This window comes from Mus caroli, chromosome 11 (genome assembly GCF_900094665.2).
Source record: "Mus caroli chromosome 11, CAROLI_EIJ_v1.1, whole genome shotgun sequence".
In the NCBI taxonomy this organism is placed as follows: domain Eukaryota; kingdom Metazoa; phylum Chordata; class Mammalia; order Rodentia; family Muridae; genus Mus; species Mus caroli.
In genome coordinates, this window is record NC_034580.1 from 59,830,272 (window position 1) to 59,856,349 (window position 26,078).

The following is a 26,078-nucleotide window of genomic DNA, read 5'->3' on the forward strand; positions in this document are numbered from 1 at the left end:
GGGCTCGGGGGGGGGGACCTTGAGAGATGTCTCAGCAGTTAAGGGCTGCAGTTCAGATCTCAATGCTCACATCAGTTTTCTGTCAGTATATTTAGATCTATTTCATTGACTTGCAGCAAACAGGACAGAATTACTTTAACACTGACAAATGCCATGTGTTCAATTCAATCCTCATTAAACGTTGAATAAGTAAGATGGATCTGACAGATTCACTAGTGTAGTACTAAAATTCAAAGACATGGAAGTATTGACCAAGATGTGCTGAGTGAGGATAGATAAAAATGACTTTAAGGGGGCTCCGCGCAGAAGCACTGGGGTATATAGTACACGGGCAGCAGCCGGTAGGGAAGAATGCCTTCACGGCCAGACGCAGCTCGGCACCCATGTTAGGACCCACCAAATGTGACTGAATGGAAAAAGAGTGTGGGGGTGGGGGGATGCCGAGAACCAGCCACCTCGGGAATGTAATTTGTGATTCCTGCTATTCAGTATCACTCTGGAAGTCAGTGTGAATTTCATGGCTGTATCCTGACAGCTGTTCCTCGCTGACTAAGTGTGCAGCTTGAAGGGAGATGGCAGGAAGCAGTGGTTGGCTGGTTGCTTGATGTGGCTGTCAGCAAAGTCCTACAAGGCAGATAAGCCCAGACTGCATGCAGCCACTCAGCCTCAAGGGACAAGAGCAAGAACCTTTACTGAGGATGTCCCTGTCACCCTAAAGACCGTCACTGAACTGACTGGAGCATCAGTATCATGGGGGTTTGGGTCAGTCCTCTCATCAGTTACTAAACCAGACTCATGAAGAAAAGCCAGAGGAGAGCACGAGTGGCCTGAGCTACCTACAATAATCTGCCAAGCAACCTTCTAAGAAGTGGTTCATCCAAGGCCATGGGTCTACAAAAGAGCAGGCCTGGATCTTGTTTCCTCATTTGTGAACCCTACTGGCTGGCTCTTAATCATAAATCTCTCTGCCCAAGAGCTTTCTGGTTTTGCTTGTTTCATAAAAGTAAAATAAGAAAAAGTGATTCAGACTGAATTACAAAGGACTTATGGAATAAACAGTTCCTTCCAGACCAGTGTGTGTGAACTTTTGTTCGTTTAACTTAGGTTTGTGTGTACACATGCACACACGTGCGCACATATACATACATACCCACGCACACGCACAGAGAACACTGTAAGGATAAAAGGCAGTATGTACCATGTCCACCTGTAATAGCCACAGTCAACATCAGGGCCTCTGGCACTGATCTCCTGAAACTACAGGAAGTTTGTAGTCTGAGTAGCAGGTACAGAATGGCCTTGGAGTTGCTTCACAGAAGGGCTAGCATAGGGACTCTCCCTTTACACCATCCACTTTAGCAGCGGACATATGTCCAGAAGGAGAAATGCACACATCTCCTTGATGCACACATAACATATCTCTGTTCTGCCTCTTGGTTCTCATGCCCACTCTTCCCTAGGTCAGGCACCTTCTTCCTGTGCCCTAAAATTACACCGCCTTAGGCCCTGTGCACCATCCCTTCTGCTTAGACAGTTTCCCCCACATCTTTGCACCGTTGCCTCCTTCTGGTTGTATAGATTCCGACCAAGAACCATCTATTCAATTTTTTGCACTCTTCTGTCTCCCCATCTGATGCTGGTGCCTCTTCCTCTACCACTCCTTTCCAAAACTAGCCACTGTGATCTTTCTCTTCAATAGATGGCTGCCTAAAATTGTCCTCCTGCCCAAGGTCTGCCTTCAGACTCAACTGTAGCCTCCAGATGGGCAGGGAACCCTCGTTTCTGGTCTCTGCTGTTACCTCCAGTGCCTAGTATACAGGAGGTAGTAAGAGGAACTTAACGGATGAGAACTACCCCCACGCAAGCGCGCATACACACACACACACACACACACACACACACACACACACGAACCTGCTCCCACCCCCAAATATCACAGTCCCGTCAGCGAGGCTGCGAAGGAAGGGAAGAGACTCTACCTGGTCCGGGAAGAGTCCATGTCAAGCACCAGCTTGGCTAAATGTTTCCTCTGCTTTTGAATATTTGGAATTTCCACCTGTAGTTCCAGAAGAGAGGAGACACACAGTCAAACCCAAGGTCAAGGGCAGTATTGGAAGAGCTAGGCTCTCAGAGAATGCTGGAAGAATTACTACTGGCCGTCACCTGGATGTTTGCTGCAAGTCTCCCAATCCTTGTTTTCTGAGTAAAACCTTTTCCCCTTCGCCACTGCCTTGAATCCAATCATCCACAAAGAGCAATTATGTTTCATGTTTACAATCTGATGTCAAGCTCCTGGATTTATCACCTAGTATAGCTACTGCTTTCCTCCCTCCCTCGCCCCTGTGTGTGTGTGTGTGTGTGTGTGTGTGTGTGTGTGTTTGTGTGTGGTGTGAAAATCCACCTGAGAGTTGTCCCCCACATCTAAAGGACACAGTATAGTGTACGCACCTCAAGCTGGCCACTGCATTTCTAGAACTAGTACTTATCCTGCATACATAGAACACTGTTCCCTTGACCAGTAGGAGATGAAATATTCAATTCCTTAAATCCCTAAGCTGCACCTGTTCTTTCTCCCCTGGACACCCAGCAGGCCCCTCATTCCCTGGGGACATTTCTAGGTTTTGCATATCTCTGCTTGCCCAGGGAAGGCCACGCTCCTGCTCTTAGCCAAACCAGAAACAAACAAATAAGAAACAAAACAACAACAAAAACAGAGCCAATGGCTTCTGTGTCTACTTCCATAAGGGCCAAAAGCAGGAGAAAGGAAGGGCACACTACCATTTAAGTGCTAGCAGACCTAACTCAAGTGAACAGTTGAGCTCAGAGAAACTGTGGCCTTAGCAGACCCGCGATGCCAAGCATCTGCTGAGGGCTACCACTAGGACACACAGTTTATATTTATGGAAACAAAGGAGCCATGTTAGCATATTTATAGAACTAAAGCAAGGTTTCCCACAGTCAGCAGTGAATAACTCGGCCTCCGTGGAGTTCTCTGCAAGGGCTTCTTCCATACTGGTTGTATGTGGATGCTCTTTTTATATTTCTCTTTCTAAAAATGACTTCCTTGAAGACTCCAGTGCAGGGTTTTGATTCCAGGCCCAGCAAAAGTAGGGCAGGATGGGAAAATTAAAAAGGAAAATTGGCTATGAATTGCATGGAAATCATCTTGGGGCTGAGGCTTTTTTTTTTTTTTAACACATGGGGGAAGCGTGGGGGTGGGGGGACGTGAGAAAACCCCAGTGCTCTGTGAGGGAGAGGCTTTCTGCCCACTCAGCTAAGCTGGGCTGAGGGATACATGGAGGGGATAGCTCAACAGCAAGAAGCATCCCAAGGATGCACAGAGCTGGGGGGCAGGGCTGGGAGGCAAAGTGTGGTTCAAGTCTCAGCCAGGGGCCTGGGTTCCCTGCTGAGTCTTGTGTCCCCCCCCCACCTCATCCCGACACACACACTTTTGGGGTTGTTTCAGGCTTTGGCCAGAGCCTTATAAGGAGCAGGTGCCTCTCATGAGTGTTCCCCGCCAGGGGCAGATGGGAATAAGGTCAATGGTTAATTCCATCCACAGTGTGTGATCCAAGAGCTTACAGCTGTTCTATGCTGAGCCGTCAAAGCACTGTGTCAATTTATTCTTCCATCTCCTTTAGGTTCATAGCCAATTATTTATTTATACCTCTGTCTCAGAAAGAATACAGGAGAGACAAGGACACGCTGAAGGTGATCTAGAGATGAAACCAGATGTGGACTGGGCAACATTACAGCTTCTAAAACTTCTAGTCGTGTGAGATGACATCAGTTTAAATTTAAATGGGCAGAAGACAACTAGGATTAAGTCTGAGTCTCCCGGGTTGCACTAATAACCACATTCCATGTGTGTCATGGCTGGAGAAGGCTAGGGGCTAGCTCACAGCACAGGGACAGACAGCTCCATCTCTCACACAGAGCAACTGTGTTAGGTTTTGTATGGCCAGTGAAATGCAACAGACAGATCCACACTGAGGGGCCCATAAACCTCCGAGCCACCGCTTGTGTCAGCGGATAAAGCTGCGTGAGATGGGAACTAGGGAAACTGCCACAAAGACGTTAAGATAGCTTTCTAATAAAATCGTTTAATTTAATATCCTGTAAAATCCAGGAAGAAAAGGACACCAAGCAAAGAGGCCTTAAGATGCTCTTGCATCAGCTCCCCAGACTCCTAGGGAGGGAGCTGCCATTCATGATACTAGTTGCTAAAGACTGGAGATGGGCAGGGAACGGGGCGTTGGGAGGGGCCGGGGTGATGGGTGTGAGTCTGCCTGGCTTTGTATGCTTATCCAAACGAAGGTGAACAGAGAAGACAGTGGGGGAGGGAAAGAAGCTGAAAGCTCCACCATCCTGGGAAATCTTGATCATGGAGTGGTCATGATGCATCCTGATGGAAGACAAGGCCAGCAACTGGGGAGAAGGAAGGAAACAGTGGAGGGCTGGACATGGAAAGAATGTCACTGTCCCAGGCTCAGCCTCACTCAATGCCTCACCTCAGCGAGCAGGAACAGGGGCTCGATCACATCCCTCTCCACTTGCAGCTCAAAGTGGATCAGCTCCTGAGCTAGCTTGTCCTCCGTCTCTCCACAGAGCTTCAGCATCTTCCTGCAAGCAAGGGGGGAAAGGCATCCTGAATATCCTGGACCTCCACATCAGGCAGAGTCACACTCCAAGTCAGTGTCAATAAGCTGGCTGGTTCCTATGGCTACAGGTGGCCAAGCTGCTCCCACTGACTGCAGGTCTGAAGTTATCCCCTACTCCAAACACTGCTGAGGGACTGCCAGGGACAATGGGGATACATGGGAACTATGAGAAATGGGGAGAGGGGTGGGGAGACAGGATCACCCAAGCTCAATCCGCCAGCATTGGGATTCAATTGCTTCCTCTCTCCTCTGGGATCGCCGGAGAGAGCAGGTAAGGTGGGTCCTTTAACACACCACACCTTCAAACATATACCTAAAACTCAATTCCGATAGGACCGTTCTGGGAGAAAATACTCCTAAGCCACGAAAACTGACTTAGAACACAGTGAATATTTAGTGTGTACATGGAAAAAGCCAGAAAGTCACCCTACAGATTGCCCAAGACTGACCAAATGGCAGGCAACATAACAAAGAGAAAGTCCATTTTCTGAGAAAAGGGACTATTTCAAAGATATTAGTTTCTCCCAAATGGCTGTCCTCTTTACACGGTACAATGTTCATTGAAACTCAGGTATGTTTTAAATATCAACAAAAGAATAAGAACACAATTTATTCTCAGCTGACAGAATGCCTTCTCTATTCTAACATGGTTTGCATGATGCTACCATTTGGCCAAAAATGTTTCCAGCATTGGTTTTATAGTCAGCTTATCTTGCATGCATGGCTCTTTCCCCAGTGCGGGGACTGAACCCAGGGCTTACACACACCCAGCAAGAACACTACTAGTGAGCTTCCTCGGCTCTACTTGCTTTTCACACGCATTGATTTTTAGGACTTGTTCATATTTGCTTATGGGAAATTCATCACTTTGTTATGTGGAGTTCCTTCCTGTGAACATGCCTACCTCCATGTTAAACTTTTCCATGATCAAAAGATTTCGGCGACCACACATACACTGCTGTGGTATGTATGTATGTACATATGTATGCATAGCTCATATGTATGCATATACCATATATCATATATCACATCTGCATACATACACATGCATGCCCAGCCTCTTTTCTTATGTTTGAGGGTTTCCACTGCTTTGTGCCTCATGACTCTGAACATGGACGTCTTGATTCCTATCAACTTGGTGAATCTGTATGCCATCTCCCTCAGGCTCTCCAAGACCCAGGGTCCATGGAATATCCCTCACGTCCTTGGCTACTTCTGAACTGGGATCTAGTTATTTGAAGTTATTTGCAATTCTTTATATACTCATACATCTGGAAGGAAATGAAAAATGAGTTCTAATTCTCTACCTATCACTTACTATGAGTGTCAACTTCCAGCTTGTGGTTTTAGTCTTGCACCTTTATACGGGTGCTTTCAACCTAGCTTTCTGGCACTTTCCTTCATACTCCTTCTGCTACTTCTTAGCTTGTACGATGTTAAGCATTAGTTGTTGACCCTCTAACTATATAAACTAATAATTTGTATTCACATTTCCTCATTCTCTGTTTATTTACATTATTTATATCTTACTATATATTATAGGCTATCCATTCTCATTCAAAAATCCAAACTTCAAAATTTTTATTATTTTATTATTTAAATTATTTTCTGTCTATGGGTGTTTCCCTTCTTCTGTTCATGATATGCATGCAGTGCCTATGGAGACCAGAAGAGAGCATCAGAACTAGAATTACAGACAGTTGTAAGCTGCCATGTAGATGCTGGGAATTAATTTTGGATTCTCTCTGGGAGAATAGCCAGTGCTCTTAACCACTGAGTCACCTTTACAATCTCCCAAAATCGAAGCTTTTAAAAGTTGGAGTCTTTGAAGCATTTTATATATATATATTTTAAAGACACCTGATAAAAGCTACGTAACTATTCTAAAACTATAAAAATCCCAAACTGTACAAACTGTTTGGTCTCAAGATTTAAGAGAAGGGCTTACTCCACCAGTACTGGAGTTAAGCTGCACAGTTATTGCATCCTGAGCACTGGGCTCTGCACTCAGGCTTGCTTGCTGTGTGCCTGACTGAGTCCCAAACACCGACCACTCTTCCAACTGGCTCAGGGCACTAAACATTACTAGGTATGAGCCATGCCTTCTTGAGCTCACCCCTGCTGGACACATGCCACCCTTGAGTCTATTCCCTTTGGTCCCTCGGACACAGCTGTCTCCTTGGAGTCTTCCTCCAGCATCTCTGGGCTTTGCCATGGCTCTGCCCATGTTGTTCACCCTCCTCAGGAAGTGAAGGCATGTTTTAGGGCCACAGTTCTCAAATCCCTCTCGATGCTTCCACTGACCGGGCCTTGGGTATAGCACTGAGCAGTGTCTCCTTCTGTTGGGAAGGCTGTTTTAACTTGCTAGCTTCCTTTGTTGCTTTTGGTGGGTCGGGAAGCATCGTGATTCTGGTTCTGTTAACAGTACAATGCTTATTTCCAGAAGGTTGGGCAATGTTCAGCCACTACTGTTCAGGATCCCAAACCCCGAGCTCTGATTAATGTTTTCCACTGCTGTAGGAGCTCAGCAGGCCCTTCCAGTTAGGAACTCCAGCCCTTCCATCTGGAAAATGTTTTTAGATTATTCTTTTTATTATCATTATAATTTCTTCCTCTCTTTCTTAAACCCCCTGCCATTGAAGCATGACTTCTGGAACTGCTTCCTAATTCTCCAAGTTTGTCTATGCCGCGTCTTTGTCTTCATGCTCCATTTTCTGGATCATTTCCCCCAAATCATCTTCGGCTGAGAATTTTGCATCTGCAGTCATTTGTTTTCATTTCTTCCAATTTGCTTTTGATTTCTGAATGTTCCTGCCTCGTAAATATCGCATACCAATACCTTTTTGATTTCATGGCTGCACCGCCTGCCCTATCATTTGAAAATATACCCAGTGGCTCACCTAAAACCTTCCTAATGCCAGTTCTTTCAAATCCTGTTTCTCTCCTGGATTGGTTGAGGTTAGGCTTTCTTCAGATGCATTAGGAAAGCGTGAGTCTGCTTCTGTTTAAGGGTGGGGATGGCAAGCCTGGAGCATAAGAGGGGGATGAGGCACAGGTGAGAAATGTCAGCTGAATGGTCAGGGTGAGCCATGGCCCCTCCCTGATTCTAACGACCTCACAGCCTTAGGTCCTTCCGTGGAACCTCGCAGGTTCTCCAGGAAAGATACTTCTTTCTACTACTTTCTTTCCAGGAGGAGAAAAACCTGGAGCCATGGGGCTGAGGAATGTCACATCTGTTATGCCCAGGAACCCCAGACCTTCCTCTTTAGCGGCTGGTACTGCTGTACCTTGCTGTGCCCGGAGTTCGATATTTCAAAAGTGTTTCTGTTCATCCCCCACGGGGAGCTGTGCTGTTGGGGGTGGATGAGGAGAGAGATCTCCTGCAGATGTGAACAGTGCAAGCGTCGGATTCCTTGGATACCTGCAAGCTTGAAATCCTCATCCATTATTTTAATAACCTGTTCCACCTCAAAGACCCGTAACTGCAGAGCCCCTGATGCATTCTGAGCATGAGAGAATTCCTTGCAGTATATTCTATCAGATCTTGGTGCATCGAATGCTGCTGTGTGTGCAAGAGACTCGGGGTATTGTACTCAGTTGTGTCCAACGAATTCCTTTTTTGATCCTGTTGTCTTTATAGAGCTGAGGCTCAAACCAGAGACTTCATGGATGGTAGGCGAACGTGCCACACTGAGCCGTATCCAGCCTGGTTCCCGTTATCCCTGTGGCTGAAAAATCACAAACCACGACACTGGTGCCTTTTTCTTTTCTCTAGCCACTGTTGTGAGTTTATACGGCTAAGGAAAACAAAAGTGTCTGTATTCTAGTGCTAGTAGATTCTGGAAAGGAACAAGATCAACAGGTAGCCGGCCTGTTGTTCTATAAACTCTGTGGTGACACTGTGTTTCGGCCCAGGTGTACAGAGTTCATGTGTAGGATGCTCTGGATTTTAAACAGTCTATTCCATTAGCATCTGTGATGACTGGGGACACAAGAGGTAAACACCGCTGTGGTCTCTGTTCTCTTTTCTTATTGCTTTGATGGACTACATGACATGAAGCAACTTAACGAAGGACGACGTCCTCGGACTGAGGGTTGTCAAGCGTGCAGTCCATCGTGGTGGGGTTGGCAGGCTGCTGAAAGCACAGCAGAAGCAGCCCAGGGAGCAGCTGCTTGGTCATGCCTCAGCACAACCAGGAGACCAGACAAGAACGGGGCCGGCTATAACCCTCAAGGCCCAGGCAGGAGAGCGACTCTTCCTTTAGCTGGCCTCTACCTCTCAAAGGTTCACAAACCAGCAGCCACCAGCTGGGGACCAACTATTCAAACACATGAGCCTGTGTGGGACGTTTCCCATCTGAACCACAGCACTATTTCTTATCTACCCTGTCTCCACTGTGGTTAGGGTTTGCTTTCAGTTTCCCCTGTTCCTTTGACCTTCTAATGGTCTCCTTTTTTCTCTTTCTTTTAGTTTGGAAGATATACATGACCATTCTATCCCTGTCCAGATGTGCACTGGTAATTTTTTTTCAAAGTTGTCCTCTGAAAGATATCATAGATATCTTAAGGTCTTAAAACTCACTAGGTAGCTCGGACTGCCCTCTAACTTGTATCAATCCTCCTGCCTCAGCCTGTTGAGTGCTGAGATTACAGGTGTGAGCCACCACACCTGGTCTCCTACTCTCTTTGCTTACCTTACACACATACACACACACACACACACACACACACACACACACATACACACACACAGAGTAAATTTAAAGGTAATATATCCTACCTTACTTTCAAATGCTTCAAGATCTGAAAACACTGCTCTCTCCTAGAGTCTCCTGTTGATACCGTCTAATGTTTCAGTTTAACCAGGCTTATACCCACCAAATTTATCAATCTTACACTGTTGACTTTTTTTTTTAATTTAATGATTGTATTTTATTTACACGGAAGGACAGTAGAGTAAGCCACCTGAATCATGCCCCTTTGGCATAGGATTATTTGGAGGTGAAGGCGAATAGGAAAAAACAACAACAACAAAATTGTGGTCTTTCTTCTACCTCCCCTAAATGGAAGAAATAGGTTTACAAACATGCCCCTCCTCACTTCTATCTGGAAGAACAGTTATTAATCACCAGGTACCTCCAGATCCCGAGACAGAGTCACAGGAACCCACGTTGTAATTTTTGCCAGCTCGTCCTGCCTTCTGTCACCTCCCCACAGCTTTCCTTCCCACAATCTGCCACTTAAGAAACTCCTCTCCCTTTGTCTCCTCATTGCTACTCTTTTGTCAAAATGCTATACAAGCCCACGTTCCCCCCACCACCACCACCCCACCGCCCCGTTACTCATCACCTAACTACCCCATGTGCATGCCTTACACATGTTGGGAGTCCTGGCGAGCTCTCAGCTGTTAATCTGATCTGCAGGGCCCTGGCCCAGGTGCCTAGGAAGGCAAGAGGGAAAATGAACGTCTTCCTCCCGGACAGCACAGTAACTTCAAGTTCTTCTGGGTTCCATTCACGGCACGGCTTCCCTCTGAACACAGTCCACTCCGTGAAACTTCAGTCCACTTGATATGCAAACTTCACCTTCAAATTCACTCTGCAAAGCCTAATTCGAAGCCTGAAAATCCTGTATTTTCCCTTTATTCTTAGATAATGACTTCATTTAGCATAAACATCCAGTTTTCTTGAATTCCTACTCCGTACTGGAACATATCCTCGACCACTCCCTGGCATTTATTTAGCTTAGGAATGCTCTGTTATCAGCTTAATGCTGTTAGAGGCAATCACCTTTATCCTCTGGCTGACTTTAAATGGTGAATATCTTCCTGTAGATCACAGAACTTTTTACACTCCTTTATTTAAGAGACATGTTTGCCTTCCTACCCACAGCTGAAAATCTTCAGCTCCAAACTTCCCCTTCTCCACTTTCTACCTCAGTATTCTGTCTAGATAGGTGGCTCAGCTGTGCAGTGCCCATTGCCCCCGGTAACAGGGCTCTTGGCTTCCCCGACTTCTGCCTCACTGTGTTGTTTCCAAGTTCATCCACTCTCCCTCCGTGTATATAACCTCTACTCTAGCTCACTGAAGTTTTAGCAGCTGCTTGCTTTCAGTTTTAAAGAGTTCAGGTTTTGGGTTTTGTTAATTCAGCTCTGCCCACGTGATTCAATTTCCTTTGTCAAGGACTTTGTTTTCGATTCATTACAAAGTATCATTCCAGTTTATTATTTTGCACTTGAGTTGTTCTACTATTCTTGCCTCTTACGGTGCTGAACTGGCTGCTGAGGGGCGGACACTGATGATTTCTCAACTCCAATGAGCTTGTCTTGTCTTGCTGCGAACAACATACCTTCAAGACATGTAATGTCGGTCATCCATCGGCTTCTATGCGAGCCCGGGGATCTCACTGTCCTTCGCCAGACTTCCCTTCATGGCACAAACAACAGCACCTTGGCTAGGGGTTTTGATTTGTCCTGGTAACAACTCCCTCCTCACCCAGAACTCGATTGCTCTGGAGAAAGGATCCCTATCAGCTCAGCAGCCCCAAGACCAAGCTCACAACCCGAAGATTTAGTTGCTCAAGAGGGAGAAAGGGCAGGGAATAAGAGACAGAGGCAGGAGATAGAGGATGAGGGAGAAGGGGAAGGGAAGAATGGAGAGGACATATGGACATTGTCCCAGAGGACAAAGGATTGGCTCTAGATACAGAAGAGACAGAGGTGGCCTATAGGAAAATAGTGGTTTATAAACGTAAAGGGGAAAACCTGTAAAGAATGAGGTGTCTAATTCTAATGGGGCTTGTTAATTAGGTTAATTAGCCAAAGAGAGTTTTTGATTGCTAGACTTCAATACTCTGATAGCTGGACCTTGTTGGTCAATCACCGAAGGAGGAAGTGGGCAAAAAAGGGAATAGATGGTCTTGGCTAGCTTGAGGAATGTAAGCTAATGGATTTTAGCAAAGTGGACAGAGTGAGGAGTAGGGCGAGGCCTGCCAGAGCCATGTTTGTGAGCTGACTAGAGTCCCTTCACCTGGGGCTCCAGGAGGCATCTTAGACCCTCACAGCAGACGGGAACTCCCCTAGACTTAGTACAAGCACACACATGGGGTCACCTTACCCGAGAAGCGTGTCATCGCCCAGGATCGTGGACCCCTCCACCAAGCACTGAGCCAGAGTCGTCAGAGGCAACTTTTTCTGGAAAGGAAAGAAATGGCCCACTGAAAATCTTCCACCCGCATCCTCTGAAGTGACGAAGCCAAATACTGGAAAAGATAGTTTACTAACATAGCTGTGGAATAAGCTAACTTCAAAACATGTTTAATCCTCAAGTGCTAAGAGAGAACACAAATTGGAAGCGTAGTAAACAATGTATTGCTTTAGTGAACGAGCCCATCCCTACATTTTAAAGGTGAAGTAGGATAACAAAAAGGGAGAAACAGACTATTTCAAAACCATGCCAATGGAGGTTTGAGCAATGCAGCTATTTCCTGGGTAAGTCTACCCACCCCATTTTATAAACAAGACAGCACATACTCAACAGAGGAAAAGTGTTCACATAGGATTGCAGTGCACAACAAAGGCCAGAGGGCTCATGCAAAGGCGCTCCAGCTCATTAGTGACTCAGGAAACCCAGTCAGTCATCCAAACAAGGAGCCTCCCTCACCCACACTCACCTGGGCAGCTCTATTTAACATTTATTTAAGTAGAAGATGAACATTAGTTTAGCATGTGTAGAAGGGCATTCTTTTAATTTTGGTTGTGAGCCTAGCCTTTAATGGCTGAGCCATCTCTCCAGCCCTAGAAGAGCATTCTCATTGGAAATTTAAAACAGTCCTTCACTCTGGAAAAGTTCAGTAGCAGCTTAAAGACTAACAGAAGCTGCTGTTCCACTCCTGGGATGCCCAAAGGTCCCTAGGAGGTGTAAACAAGTATCAGAGCAAACACACGATCCCCAGTGTGACCAGCAGCCTCCATGTGACAACCAGAAGATGAAAACAATTTAAGTATTCATGGGCTAAGAGAATGTTGCCTATCCCTGTAAAAAGCCATCTCTTGGCCTTCACCAGATGCCATGACGGTGCCTCAATTCTTGTGCACCCTTCTACTAAAAGTCTAACCATAGCTCATCTCACTCTTGCATGTGTGTTCATTTTTACTCTCTATTTTCCTTACAAACATCAATATTACACTTTGATATAGGTTCATGTGTATAAAAAGTTTGTCCCAGCTGGTGGTACTGTTCTGGAATACAGTGGAACCTGTCTTGGTCATGGAATGGTGGAATGGTCAACGTTACAGTCCAACAGGGATACACATTTGATAGTTACATGTCAGTCCCAGTTCCAGCCTGAGCTCTCTGCTTTCTGATCCTCTGACATGTGAGCAAGTCACAGCACAAGCCCTGATGCCAGCCAAGTCTTCTCCCCATGATGGATCCTGAAACCCTGAGCCACAATGATCCTCCCTCCTTCTGTGAGCAACACATCACTCCTGTCTCTGGGTCTTGTCCTCCTGGGTATGTAGAGATTATTTTTCACATCACTTCCTATTATTACATCTAGAGCTGACTCCTCTTCGTTTTTAAAATGGAGATGGAAAAGACAAGGAGGTGAATCTGAGGGCTTGGATTCCAAGGTCAGGAAGGGGGTGGGACAGGTAACAAAAAGAAAAGTGATGGTTAGGAATCAAGAAACCAGAAGGAAGACATTAGGGACAAAGAAAGAAGTAAACGAGGTGGTACCTTCACATCAAGGAAGATGGGACAGCCCACCATCAAAGGCAGCAGATAGGATGGAGGCTAATGGGCTGTATCCCCAACAAGCTACAACTCACTTCTACTTCTAAAGGAATTCCCTGAGCCAGGGTAAGGGCTCTACACCAATAGGTTCCGTAGCCACCTTATAGCTAACAACTGCCCGCCACCCAGGCCTTATCTGCTTTCTCCCACCCTCTGCCAAACTCCTCTTCATATGAAAGGACACATCCCCTCTGCTAAACACATCCCCATGGTTGCCATGGATCCCTGCTGATCCTGATCCTTGTTGAATGAATGAACTCTGTAGCAGGCTTCAAGCTAGCCTGTGGTTTTCCGGGTTGAAGATAAGCTCTTAGAATTAATTTGTCACCAGCTCTAGAGTTCAGGTAAAAACTCAAGAATAAGACAAGAAAAGACAGAGTGTCCCCAGGTTTAGATGCATCTGTCTGTCATATCTGAAATGACTGTTCTTTCTAAAATTATCCTGGGCTTAAGAGGCATGGACTGTAAGATGACTCAGGCATAAAATCCCCCATACTCTGTTCCCCACACATATCTGCATTTGTGTTCTCTCAGGTGACTCTGAAAACTACTTCCCACTTTCCTCTGATTCTCAGTCCTAGAAATCAGTGTGTGTGTGATTTAGGCCCCTAAAGGCCAAGGCTGCTTCTTGCTCAGACCAGACTAGGTTTCTGTGGGCACCTGAGGCTAGCCCAGGGCCTTGCTAATAGCCACAGGTTGGAACTCCTTAGTACTTGCACAAATTAAACACAGTACAGTCATTTACAAGTACTACCTCATTAAACTCACAAATGTCACCACATGGTAAGAAATCACCGCTATCACCACTTTCAAAATGAACCAGCTAAGGCTTATGAAGCCATTCACTCCCTCAAGGTTCTGCAGGCAACACAAAGAAGCAGCTTCACTTCGCTGGAGACCCCAGGCTGGACCTCAGAGCCCTCTCACTAAACTGCCTGTTATTTTAAATTGGTGGGCTAGTGTGTCAGGAAGATCCTGTGCCTCAAATACTCATGGACTGTCTGTTCCTGACATTGGTCTATTTTTATCACCACCTACCATGTGGCGGGCCCTGTTTTAGGCACTGAGAACACAGCTGGTGAAGAGCAAAACCCCTGTTCCCATGGAGCTTGGTTACAAGTGACAGAGACCAGTGATCATGGTGCTTCAGGCACTGTGAAGAAAACAAGGTGGGGTGATGCGCCATGGAAGAGGAAGGAGATGGTGCCCTGGGTGCATCTTTGATGATAAGATGGGAGTCTGAGAAGAGCAATGAATAAAAGTCACTGGCCTGAAATGCTCACAAAGAACTGCACACAGGGGTCAGAGTAAATCCAAAGGCTCTGAGGGAATGCGGTGCTCTTTAACATATTAGTGCTGTCCGAGAAGGATAACAGAAAGAGGAGAGAAGCTGAGCTCAAAAACACAGAGGGAAGGCTCCCTGAGGAGTCCAGACTCCTTTGCTCCACAGTGGATGGGAGTCCTTTGGTGGGAATGAGCAGGGAGAGTGGCCTCATCTGGTGCCCATGTTAAATACCTGCTTGGGAGGTAGCAGAAGATGAAATATGGAGAGGGCGAAGACTGATGGGAACCACCATCGAATGACAACCATAGGGACCAGGGAGGTGGGGAAAAATGGAAATTCACAAAAGAAGAGGCAGCAAAGCTTCTGGCCAGCTTGGCTGAGGGTTCACAGGGGAGGGGGTAGCATGCTTGGCTGAGAGTTCACAGGGGAGGGGGTAGCATGCTTGGCTGAGGGTTCACAGGGGAGGGGGTAGCATGCTTGGCTGAAGGTTCACAGGGGAGGGGGTAAAATGCTTGGCTGGGGGTTCTGGAAAGGGAGAATAACCTGTAATATCTGGGACGGAGGTTGGAGCCAGTGGGTAGACCTTCGCTAGATCCTCCTAAGAGGGCTTCCAGTGTTACAGGTCCTGGGTTCCTGACTCAAAGGCCATTAGTTTTCTCAGCTCCTATTTTCCTCTGGGTGATCTCAGCTCCACAAAGTCAGTGGCCACTCAGCTCCCTCTTCTCTGGTACATTCAGGGCAGAGTCGGAATAACCTGCCAGCAGTATCTGTTCAGGATGCTGGCTTTTCCAGCTCCCTGTTCCTTGTGGCCTTACCTTCCTTGATCATGCCCATATATGTCTAAGTGGCCCTCCCTTCTACCATACCCAGAGTGGTGAGCAAATGGGATGCCATGACACCGGTAAGGCTGAGGTCTAGGTCCTAGCCCTGACCTATCAGGCATAACTAATCCCCTGCAATCCTTACACTACCTCCCTCCTCTTTCTCTGAAGTCCACTTGCCCTCCACACGGTTTTGTTTCTGAAGAATGTCTGGCTCCTTCCTGGCCCTGCATCCTTCAGGTCTGACCATCTTGTCTATGTCTATCACCAGCCCACTTCCTACCATGAGATTCCTAGAGATCTGCTCAGTAGCACTAGAAAACAATCAATGTAATTGGTGACCATCATAGAACCTGCTTGTTTCTAACCTGGGCCTTCCAGGACAGAGGTCCATCCGAACATGCTTCTTGGCACATATGTGACAGACATTGGACTCTCTAATATTTGTTAAACAGAGGAGACAAACTATTTTATTGTACATGTGCTTCTTATAAGATATGCAGAGCTCAGACCCCTATCAACTAACCAAAAGGATGCAAAATAGAAATGAGATTCACATCCTTGCCCCTCTCCATGGGAACCCAGGTAAGCCAAGCAACCAAGAGTTGATAATACTCTTCTCACCAACAAGGGAGTGGAGACTTCCATCTGCATGGGCAAGCAGCTACAGCTTTCAGGACCACAGTTAAGGCCTAACCAATTCCTAGACATAACATAGAATGCAGCCAGAATTTCCACATGCAAAGCAACCAATCCCAAGGCCTTGCTCCACTACTTGCCTTCCCAAGCCAGTTGACTAGTACATACCTCAAATGCCCTAGAAATAAGCCAACCTCTGCTAAATGGAAGGAATTTGCAGAACTCCCAAACCAGCTAAAACTTCACACTTTAGGTAATTCTGTCTCAGCCCAGGAAATACATTAGGGTCAGTTCACTGACAACTTTAGAGTCTGGCTTCAAGCCTCCAGCAGTAACAGTGAAATTGGACCTCAAACTTACTATGTAGCCAAAGCTCCCCTGGAGCTCATGATCCTTTGTCCACTTCCATTGTGTGGGAGTTACAAGTGTGTGACACCATGCTTGGCACTCACATGAGAATCGTGAAAAATATACTACACTTAAAATCATTTACTTTGCAGCAGAAGAAAGGCTGTGGGTCAAAGGTGACCTGAGCTCCAGGTCCCCACCAGGAACATCACCCTGTGTACCACATTAGAGCATCTTTGATAAAGGGAGCTCGTACCCGCAGGCACTTTGCAAGCTGCTCTTTAGGACTGCCAGGGTCAGCCTCCTAAAATCCCTGACCCATGCATGAGTCTCTCTAGATATTTCCCAGAGCCAAGGAAGTTTTATTTATATTAAACATGAGGGATTCCTACAGAAAACAGTTTGGGTATACCCATTCTGAAATCCCCCCAAACCTTAAATGCTCTAAGATCTTAAATGCTCTAAGATCTGAAACATACTGAGCACTGGCTGCTTCCACTCAGTAAACATTCCATACCTGGCCACATGTGATAGCTTGCATTGAAAACAGAAACACACCAAAATATCAAATAACTTCATCCCCAGGGTGTGTGCTATAGATGACACAAAGACCAATGAGTTTCGTGTTTAGGTATGACTCAGCTCCAGGGTATCCCATAATATGTTCACCGATACTCCATAATCCCAAATATCTGAAATGCTTCAAGTACTTGAACAATAAAGAAAGAAAGAGAGAGCTAGCACAGTCCAGCTGGTGTCAGTTGGTGCAGGAGACAGAAGGAAGCATGGAGCACATTCGCTCATTCTGTGACTCTCAACAGTCAAGGCTAACTCTGAGGCTCAGGGAGACCACTGCAAACAGAAGCCAGCACAACTCCAAGGGAAAAGTAAAGCAACAAACACCAACCACAGATGCAAACTCATGGAAAGAGGACAGGGTGGAAGGGCATCTTCCTTACTGCTCCAACTGCTGACATAAAGTACTCTGACAAACGCAGCTTCAGGGAGGAGGGGCTTGCTTTGGCTCTCAGTTAAAGTCCACCACTGTGGGAAAATCAACGTCAGAACCTTGAAGTAACTGGTCGCATGGCATCCACAGTCAGGTGCAGATAGCCATGAATGCTGCTGCTGCACTCATGGCCCATGATCTCACCTAGGGAATGGTGCCTCCCATAGTGGACAGGTCTTCCTACCTTAGTGCAATAAAGATATTGCCCACAAGCATGCCTAGGTCCATCTCCTAGATCATTCTAGATGTTGTTGACAATTAATACTAATTAACATCATCCTAGATTGCAAAACATCTGTAGTAAAACCAAGACAGTACAGTCACTTAAGTGTTTGACTTACAAACAGAAGGTCCTAAGTTCTATTCCCAAAACCTGTAGTTTTTTTGTTTTCCTTCTTCAGATATAAAGCAGATATGGTAGTACATGCTTATAATCCCAGTGCTGGGGAGGCAGAGGCAGGCAAATCCCCAGAGCGTGATGGTCAGTCAAGCCTACCCTGCTTGGTAAGCTCCAGACCAGTGAAAGTCTCGTGTGTGTGTGTGTGTGTGTGTGTGTGTGTGTGTGTGTGTGTGTGAGAGAGAGAGAGAGAGAGAGAGAGAGAGAGAGAGAGAGAGAAGCCCTCCCCAAAGCACACACTCATATACATGCATAAAGTCACACACATATACACACAGATTTCTAGAAGCATCGTTTGTGCTTTGGTAGCACGAAAGAAAGTAGGGATGAAGAGGAAAGACTAGAAAGGCTTTCTATACCAATCACTGCTGAGTACAAGCACATCCACAATGCCTGGTATTACTAAAATCAGTTAAAAGGAAAGCATCAGAGTAGCTTTATCTCGCAGGCATTCTCTGATACCTCATTATAGTGGAAACAAAATCCAAGGGTCTTTCTAGGTCCCTGGGAAACTCAGAACTTATGGTACATAGTTTGCTGTTGACCGTCAATACTACAGTAAAGATAATCTATGAATGAAGCTGAATCAAGAACAGGAGTCCATGGAGGGAAACATCCCTCAGAAGTAGGATCGTAAAGCAAGGTCCTGACATCCTGCTGGCTGCCTGCCCCCGGAAGGGGCCTCACCTTGGCTGGGGAGCAGAGGAAGGGTGATGCTTCAGGCAAAGGCTAATGAGAAAAATGTCCACCACAGCAGCAATAAGCACCAAGGCTTGCTTGGCTGCCGTGCAGAGGAATGAGTAGCCTCAGCAAGTAAGTGCCCTGGGGGTGGGATCCTGGGTGCCAGGACATAGAGTCTAAGCTGCCTGTGCTCTGCAGAGGGTACTTACTGATCGCTTGTCGGCCTCTGCTCCCTGCTGACCCTGCAGACATGCGGTGAGCTTCTTGTGTGTGCTGTGGGACACCTGCTTCACCAGCTCTAGGCGCTTCTCCACCTGCACAGACAGTGGGAGGCACAGAGAGACAGAGGTCAGAAGGTGACAGTGCTGTCCTGTTACCATAGAGGCAAGGATTTCTGGGAAGAAAAGGCCCCGTGTTGAGCAGCTGGAAGGAGGGTCACAGCCCTGGGGCTCCCCTGGTATCTTGGAATCTGTCTTCCAAGAATCTTACCTATGTCTGTATCTTAGGGAGATTAGCTCATCACACGCCAAGCCCTGCATATGCTTAAATACATGTATTTGCATTTGACCCACATACAGACATCCCCCAGTGCACCTGAAACTGCCTCTGTGTTACTCATTGTGCTTCATACAATGTAAACCTTGTGACAACAGCTATAACACTGTCTTATTTAGGGAATGGCAGAGAGCGACATCTGCACAGGCTCAGCTTAGAAGCATTTCACCTCAGTGTTCTGAATATGGAGTTGGGTGACACCATGGACATGGTCTGGTATCTGTGGGGAGCCAAAAATGGAAAGCACTGACAGAAACAAGAGTTTCACCCTCTGGTCCCCTTAGTAGTCTATATGGGAGCAGCACAGGCATGGAAACTGCACAGAGAATGGACCCATTTCAGAGGAAACCATCTGTGAGGTCTAGCAGGCAAGGTCAAGACAACCCACCTGGAGAAGGTCTTCGCTCAGAACTTCAGTCTTTTCTGCCCTAGAGGGAAAGTAGAGAAAATGGTCAGCAAATACATGCATACATTTATACATATACACATACATACATATGTTAATATATACAGACAATATACATATGCATATGTTTATAATACACACATACATATATACATGTTACTATATATAGGAATGTGTTCATATATATATATATATACATTTATAATATACAGATGCATACATATATTAACATATACAGACATACATACACATACACATGTTTATAATACATATATACATATATTGATATACACAGGCATATATACAAATGCATATATTTATAATATATATGTGTATATATATATTTTTTTTTCACACTAAGGTAAGTCTAATGACAAGTCCCACTCTCCTCTCACAGAAACTCCAGAGAAATAGACTATGAGTAGTAGAAACTCTCAAGAAGTTAAAGACAGAACACTCAGAGGAAGATCCACTCCCAGGATCATAGGATCAGAGCCAGTCCCACAACACCCCAGAGGAAGATCCACTCCCAGGTGCTCTAACATGCCCAGGATCATGGGATCAGAGGTGAGGAGGATACAATATCTGCCCCAACACCAGAAGTAACTAGGACCAGCAGGACCTGGGTACCCAGGAACTCCGCCTGACCGGTGGCACCGGTTCCTTTTGGTATGGGCCGGTGCCCTGAGCAGACCTTGGGCACAAACTCCACAGCCAGTCCTACAACACCCAAAAGAAGCTCCACTCCCAGGCCCTCTCACATGCCCAGGCCACAGGATCACAAGATCCTAGGATTCTAGGATCCCAGAAGCACGGTCACACCAGGATCTCAGAGTCCCAAAGGCAGCTTGACTCACAGGAGCTCTGACACACCCAGGATCACAGAATCATAGAATCACAGGATCATTGAGACAGCTGAACTCTCAGGAGTTCTGACAAAATCAGGATCACATGAAGGACAGGCCCCAGTCAGATATAGTGAGGTCAGGTAGCACTAGAGATAATCAAATGGTGGGAGGCAAGTGTAAGAACATAAGCAATGGAAACCAAGGTTATTTGGCATCATCAGAACCCAATTCTCCCACCATAGCAAGTTCTGGATATACTATCACACCAGAAAAGCAAGATTTGGATCTCAAATCACTTCTCATGATGGTGATAGAGGACTTTAAGAAGGGCATAAATAATAACTCCCTTAAAGAAATACAGGAGAACACAGGTAAACAGCTAGAAGCCCTTAAAGAGGAAAGAATTACAGGAAAACACAATCAAACAGACGAAGGAAATGAACAAAACCATCCAAGATCTAAAAATGGAAATAGAAACAATAAAGAAACCACAAAGGGAGACAACCCTGGAGTTAGAAAACCTAGGAAAGAGATCAGGAGTCATAGATGCAAGCATCACCAACAGAATACAAGAGATAGAAGACAGAATCTCAGGGGCAGAAGATACCATAGAAAACATTGACACAACAGTCGAAGAAAATGCAAAAAGCAAATAGCTCCTAACCCAAAACATCCAGGAAATCCAGGACACAATGAGAAGACCAAACCTAAGGATAATAGGTATTGAAGAGAGTGAAGATTCCCAGCTTAAAGGGCCAGTAAATATCTTCCAAAAAATTATAGAAGAAAACTTCCCTAACCTAAAGAAAGAGATGCTCATAAACATACAAGAACCCTACAAAACTCCAAATAGACTGGACCAGAGAAGAAATTCCTCCCATCACATAATAATCAAAACACCAAATGCACTAAACAAAGAAAGAATATTAAAAACAGTAAGGGAAAAGGTCAAGTAACATATAAAGGCAGGCCTATCAGAATTACACCAGACTTCTCACCAGAGACTATGAAAGCTAGAAAATCCTGGACAGATGTCATACAGACCCTAAGAGAACACAAATGCCAGCCCAGGCTATTATACCCAGAAAAACTCTCAATTACCATAGATTTCATGACAAAATCAAATGTACACAATATCTTTCCACAAATCTAGCCCTAAAAAGGATAATAGATGGAAAACACCAACACAAGGAGGGAAACTACACCCTTAGAAAAGCAAGAAAATAACCTTTCAGCAAACCCAAAAGAAGATAGCCACACAAACATAATTCCACCTCTAACAACAAAAGTAACAGGAAGTAACAATCACTTTTTTTTAATATCTTTTAACATGGACTCAATTCCCCAAAAAAGACATAGACTAACAGACTGTATATGTAAACAGGACCCAGCATTTTGCTGCATACAGGAAACAAACCTCAGTGACTAAGACAGTCACTACCTCAGAGTAAAATGTTGGAAAACAATTTTCTAAGCAAATAGTCCCAAGAAACAAGGTGGAGTACCCATTCTAATATCAAATAAAATAAACTTTCAACCAAAAAGTTATCAAAAAAGATAAGGAAGGACACTTCTTACTGATCAAAGGAAAAATCTACCAAGATGAACTCTCAATTCTGAACATCTATGATCCAAATGCAAGGGCACCCACATTCATAAAACATTCTCTACTACAGCTCAAAGAAGACATTGCACCCCACACAATATAGTCAGAAGATTTCACCACCCCACTCTCAGCTATAAACAGATCATGGAAACAGAAACTGAACAGAGACACAATGAAGCTAACAGAAGTTATGAACCAAACGGATCTAACATATTTATAGAACATTTCATCCTAAAGCAAAAGAATATACCTTCTTCTCAGCACCTCACTGTACCTTCTCCAAAATTGTCCATATAATTGGCCACAAAATAGGCCTCATCAGATACAAGAAGACTGAAATAATCCCATGCACCCAATCAGATCACCCAAACTAAGGCTGGTCTTAAATGCCAACAAAAACAATTTCAGAAAGCCCACATACACATGGAAGCTGAACAACGCTCTACTCAATGATAACTTGGTCAAGGTAGAAGTAATGAAAGAAATTAAAGGCTTTTTAGAATTTAATGAAAATGAAGACACATCATGCCAAAACTTATGGGACATAATGAAAGCAGTGCTAAGAGGAAAAGTCATAGCTCTCAGTGCCTCCAAAAAGAAACTGAAGAGAGCTTACTCTACCAGCTTAAGAGCACACCTGAAAGCTCTAAACAAAAAGAAGCAAATACACCCTAGAGGAGTAGACTGCAGGAAATAATCAAACTCAGGGCTGAAATCAACCAAATAGAAACAAAAAGAACTATACAAAAAAAAAAAATCAACAAAACCAGGAGCTGGTTCTTTGAGAAAATCAACAAGATAGGTAAAACCTTAGCCAGACTAACCAGAGGGCACAGAGACAATATCCTAATTAATAAAATCAGAAATGAAAAGGGAGACATAACAACAAAATATGTCTTAAAATAATTATTCTGTTTGTTGAATATTAACTGTTGAAAATATTAAAACCATGTTCTACAAACATCATGGAAATATTATTGATAATTTTTCTCACTGTGCTTGAAATCAGCATTTTCTTAATGCTTAATTTCAAAGAGTTTTTGCTATTTTGAAAATTTTAAAATACACTTACTGATAAAATAATTTCTTTCCTAGAAACACTGATAATCTTTTTAAAGGAAACTGTTAGACAATGTACACAGATATATAATGCCTTTTAAATACTTTCTCACTATGTCAGGTAGTATCATATAAGGGTTCTTGAATATATTTCTCAATGATTCATTTTTAATATTTTATGCTCATTTACTTTGCTTAATTCCAAAGAATATTTTGTTTTTTGAATCAATTTAGTATTCAACATTAGATATAGGATCCTCAGTTATGGATAGTATTAAATATTCATTAATAATATTTTTAGGGTATGAGAGGATATGAATATAAAAGTTGAACAAATTTTGTGTGTATTATTTGAGTCTCAAAATACTCCATATTATTAATATGTTTGATGTATAATATGCATTTAAATAATAAAAAATTAAGAAAAAATAAGTTAAAGACAATTCTAGTATCTTCCAGAAACACTACTAACTAACTACCATGCCAGCAAAGAACAATGTTCTAGGTGCATTTAAGTGTCCTGCTACAAACTAGGACCTGCATCAAGGACAACAAAAGGACCATTTTATTTTGCTGAAGAAGCCCTCTGTGCCCATGTACTCAGGCTCACCCCATTAGAGCAAACAATGATAGTCAGACAGAAAGGTGCAATAGACACAGAGCATACCCAAAGCCAGTGCTGAGTCCCAGCAATGGACGCAGAGACGCTTGCCATGGCTTGGCCATCAACTGTTAGGTCCCAAATTGCAGATGACATAATCAATTCAGCAAATTGCAAGAAAATGAGAAACTTCCCCCTTTAAAAAAAATCACCAAGTCAGGCACAGTGGCACTTGACTTTAATCCTAGCTCTCAGGAGGCAGAGGCAAGTGGATCTCTGAGTTTGAGGCCAGTCTAATATACAAAGAGTTCTAGACCAGCCAAGGCTACAATAGTGAGGCCCTGTCCAAAAACAAAAACAAACAAACCAAATAACCCTCATCCAGACTGAATGAACTACGACAAATATACAAACTTAAACAGTCTCCACCTCCTAGTACCAGACCCTTGGAAATACTCTTAACAACAGTGTCAAACAATCAAGTTCTCAGAAGTCAGTCTATCAGACTATATAAAGAGCTTGCAAGCCAGGTGTGGTGCTTTGAAGGACACTGCCCCCCTTACGCTCAGATGTCCACACGTTTGGTCTCCATTGGTGGTGATGTAGGGCAGGTTTAGGAGGTGTGCCCTTGCAAGAGAAAGTGTGCCCCTGGAGGTGGGCTTTGAGAGTTCAAACACTTGGAACATTTTGCTCTCTATGCTTTATGCTTGCAGTTCAAAATATGAGCCCTCAGCTTCCTTCTCCTGCTACTCTGCCTCCACTCCATCATCATTGACTCTGACCCTCTGGGACCATAATCACAAACGAAATTTTCTGTAAGTCGGCTTGGTCATGGTGTTTTACTGCAATAACAGAAATGTGCCTATGACACTGGGAAACTACAGAATGTTTACGAAAGAACTCAGAATATCTAAGGTAGGATGTCTATGAACTAAAGAACCCAACAGAGACAAGGTACCCATTCTTCCCTGAACTGACTACAGATGGAATTAGCCCAAAGCTACCACAGGACTTACTATAGAGATTAAACAAACCAGCGCCAACATGGACAGAAACATGCAGAAGAGGGAAAGTAGCCAAGACATCTCCACAAGGAAAAATCAAGTTATGGCACTCACATGATCCGATTTTAAAATGAAATAATCAGGAGGATGGCTTTGACAAAAGGATAGGATGTGCCAGCCAGAAATAGATCCAGACTCATGACCAAGGAATCTTGAAAAAGGAACAAAGATTATAAGAGGCAGAAGAAAGAATTTAGCCAGCTGTCATAGAACACACCATACAAAGGTGTGAATCCTGACCCTGTACATCTATACAAATTAATCACAAACAGACCACAGGCGTCAAGAGAACATACAAATATGGAACTTTTAAATACAGGAAAAAATATCTGTGACCTTCATTAGAGCCGTGGGTTCTAAGTGCTAACTTCAAAAACACTTTGTATGAAAGGAAACATCAGACTCCTAGCAAAATGAAAAGCCTTTGGTACTATGAAAAGTCCTCATAAAAGATAAAAGAAAACCCTAGGGAGAAAATGTTGCACATCACATGAGAAAAAAATGATATGGAAATTACATACAGAATTGTCAAAGTCAGTAATAAAAAAAAAGGTCTACTAAAACGGTGGAGCTAGAGTTCAGTGGACCAGCGTTTGCCTGGCACACAGCCCTGGCTTCTCTCCCTAGCACCGAGAAAAGAGACAAAGGGTGAGCAGAGTCTCACCATGGAAGATGGATAGCACATACATGTGCACACATGCAAGCACACACACACATACATACAGATACACAGATACAACATGCACGAGCGCGCGCACACACACACACACACACACACACCACAGGTATGTATGCACTCTACACCAAGCTCTGAAGAATCTGCCATTGGAAAGCTCACGAGTTGCTGGGGTCTAAACAGGACAGACAGTCAGTACAAGCCAGTGAAGAATCCCTGGCAGTTTCTTATAAACTTGAGCACTTGCTACATGACCTCGCAATGCTGCTTAAGATACATGAGCTCCACGCACCCTACACACAAAAACACATGTACAGCGCAGACATCCGGCACCCTCCCAGCTGGAGGACAGTGACCTGCCCTGCAGGGAGCGCCATCCGCCGAACTTAGTCTGTACAGGTCAGAGTGAGGACCACAGAGGCAGACAACTTCTGGGACAGGCGGGAGACACAGAGCCGCTGAGGCAGCACCCTTTTGGGGCCGCAGACATCCGGCACCCTCCCAGCCGGAGGACAGTGACCTGCCCTGCAGGGAGCGCCATCTTGGCTCCAGGACTCCGCCGAACTTAGTCTGTACAGGTCAGAGTGAGGACCACAGAGGCAGACAGCTTCTGGGACAGGCGGGAGA

General features: G+C 44.8%; 1 protein-coding gene across 5 annotated transcripts in view; it reads right to left on the reverse strand.

Moving 5' to 3' along the window:
* The window catches only part of Arhgap44 (Rho GTPase activating protein 44), a 171,130-nt gene that overhangs the window by 53,964 nt on the left and 91,088 nt on the right, over nt 1-26,078 (reverse strand). For all 5 annotated transcript variants that reach the window (XM_021176398.1, XM_021176400.1, XM_021176399.2 and 2 more), the window contains exons 2-6: nt 19,580-19,619; nt 18,846-18,950; nt 11,777-11,853; nt 4,512-4,623; nt 1,980-2,056 (exon numbers count right to left, since the gene is read on the reverse strand). In XM_021176398.1, coding sequence (XP_021032057.1) covers nt 1,980-2,056; nt 4,512-4,623; nt 11,777-11,853; nt 18,846-18,950; nt 19,580-19,619 — 411 coding nt within the window. The remainder of the gene's footprint in view (nt 1-1,979; nt 2,057-4,511; nt 4,624-11,776; nt 11,854-18,845; nt 18,951-19,579; nt 19,620-26,078) is intronic.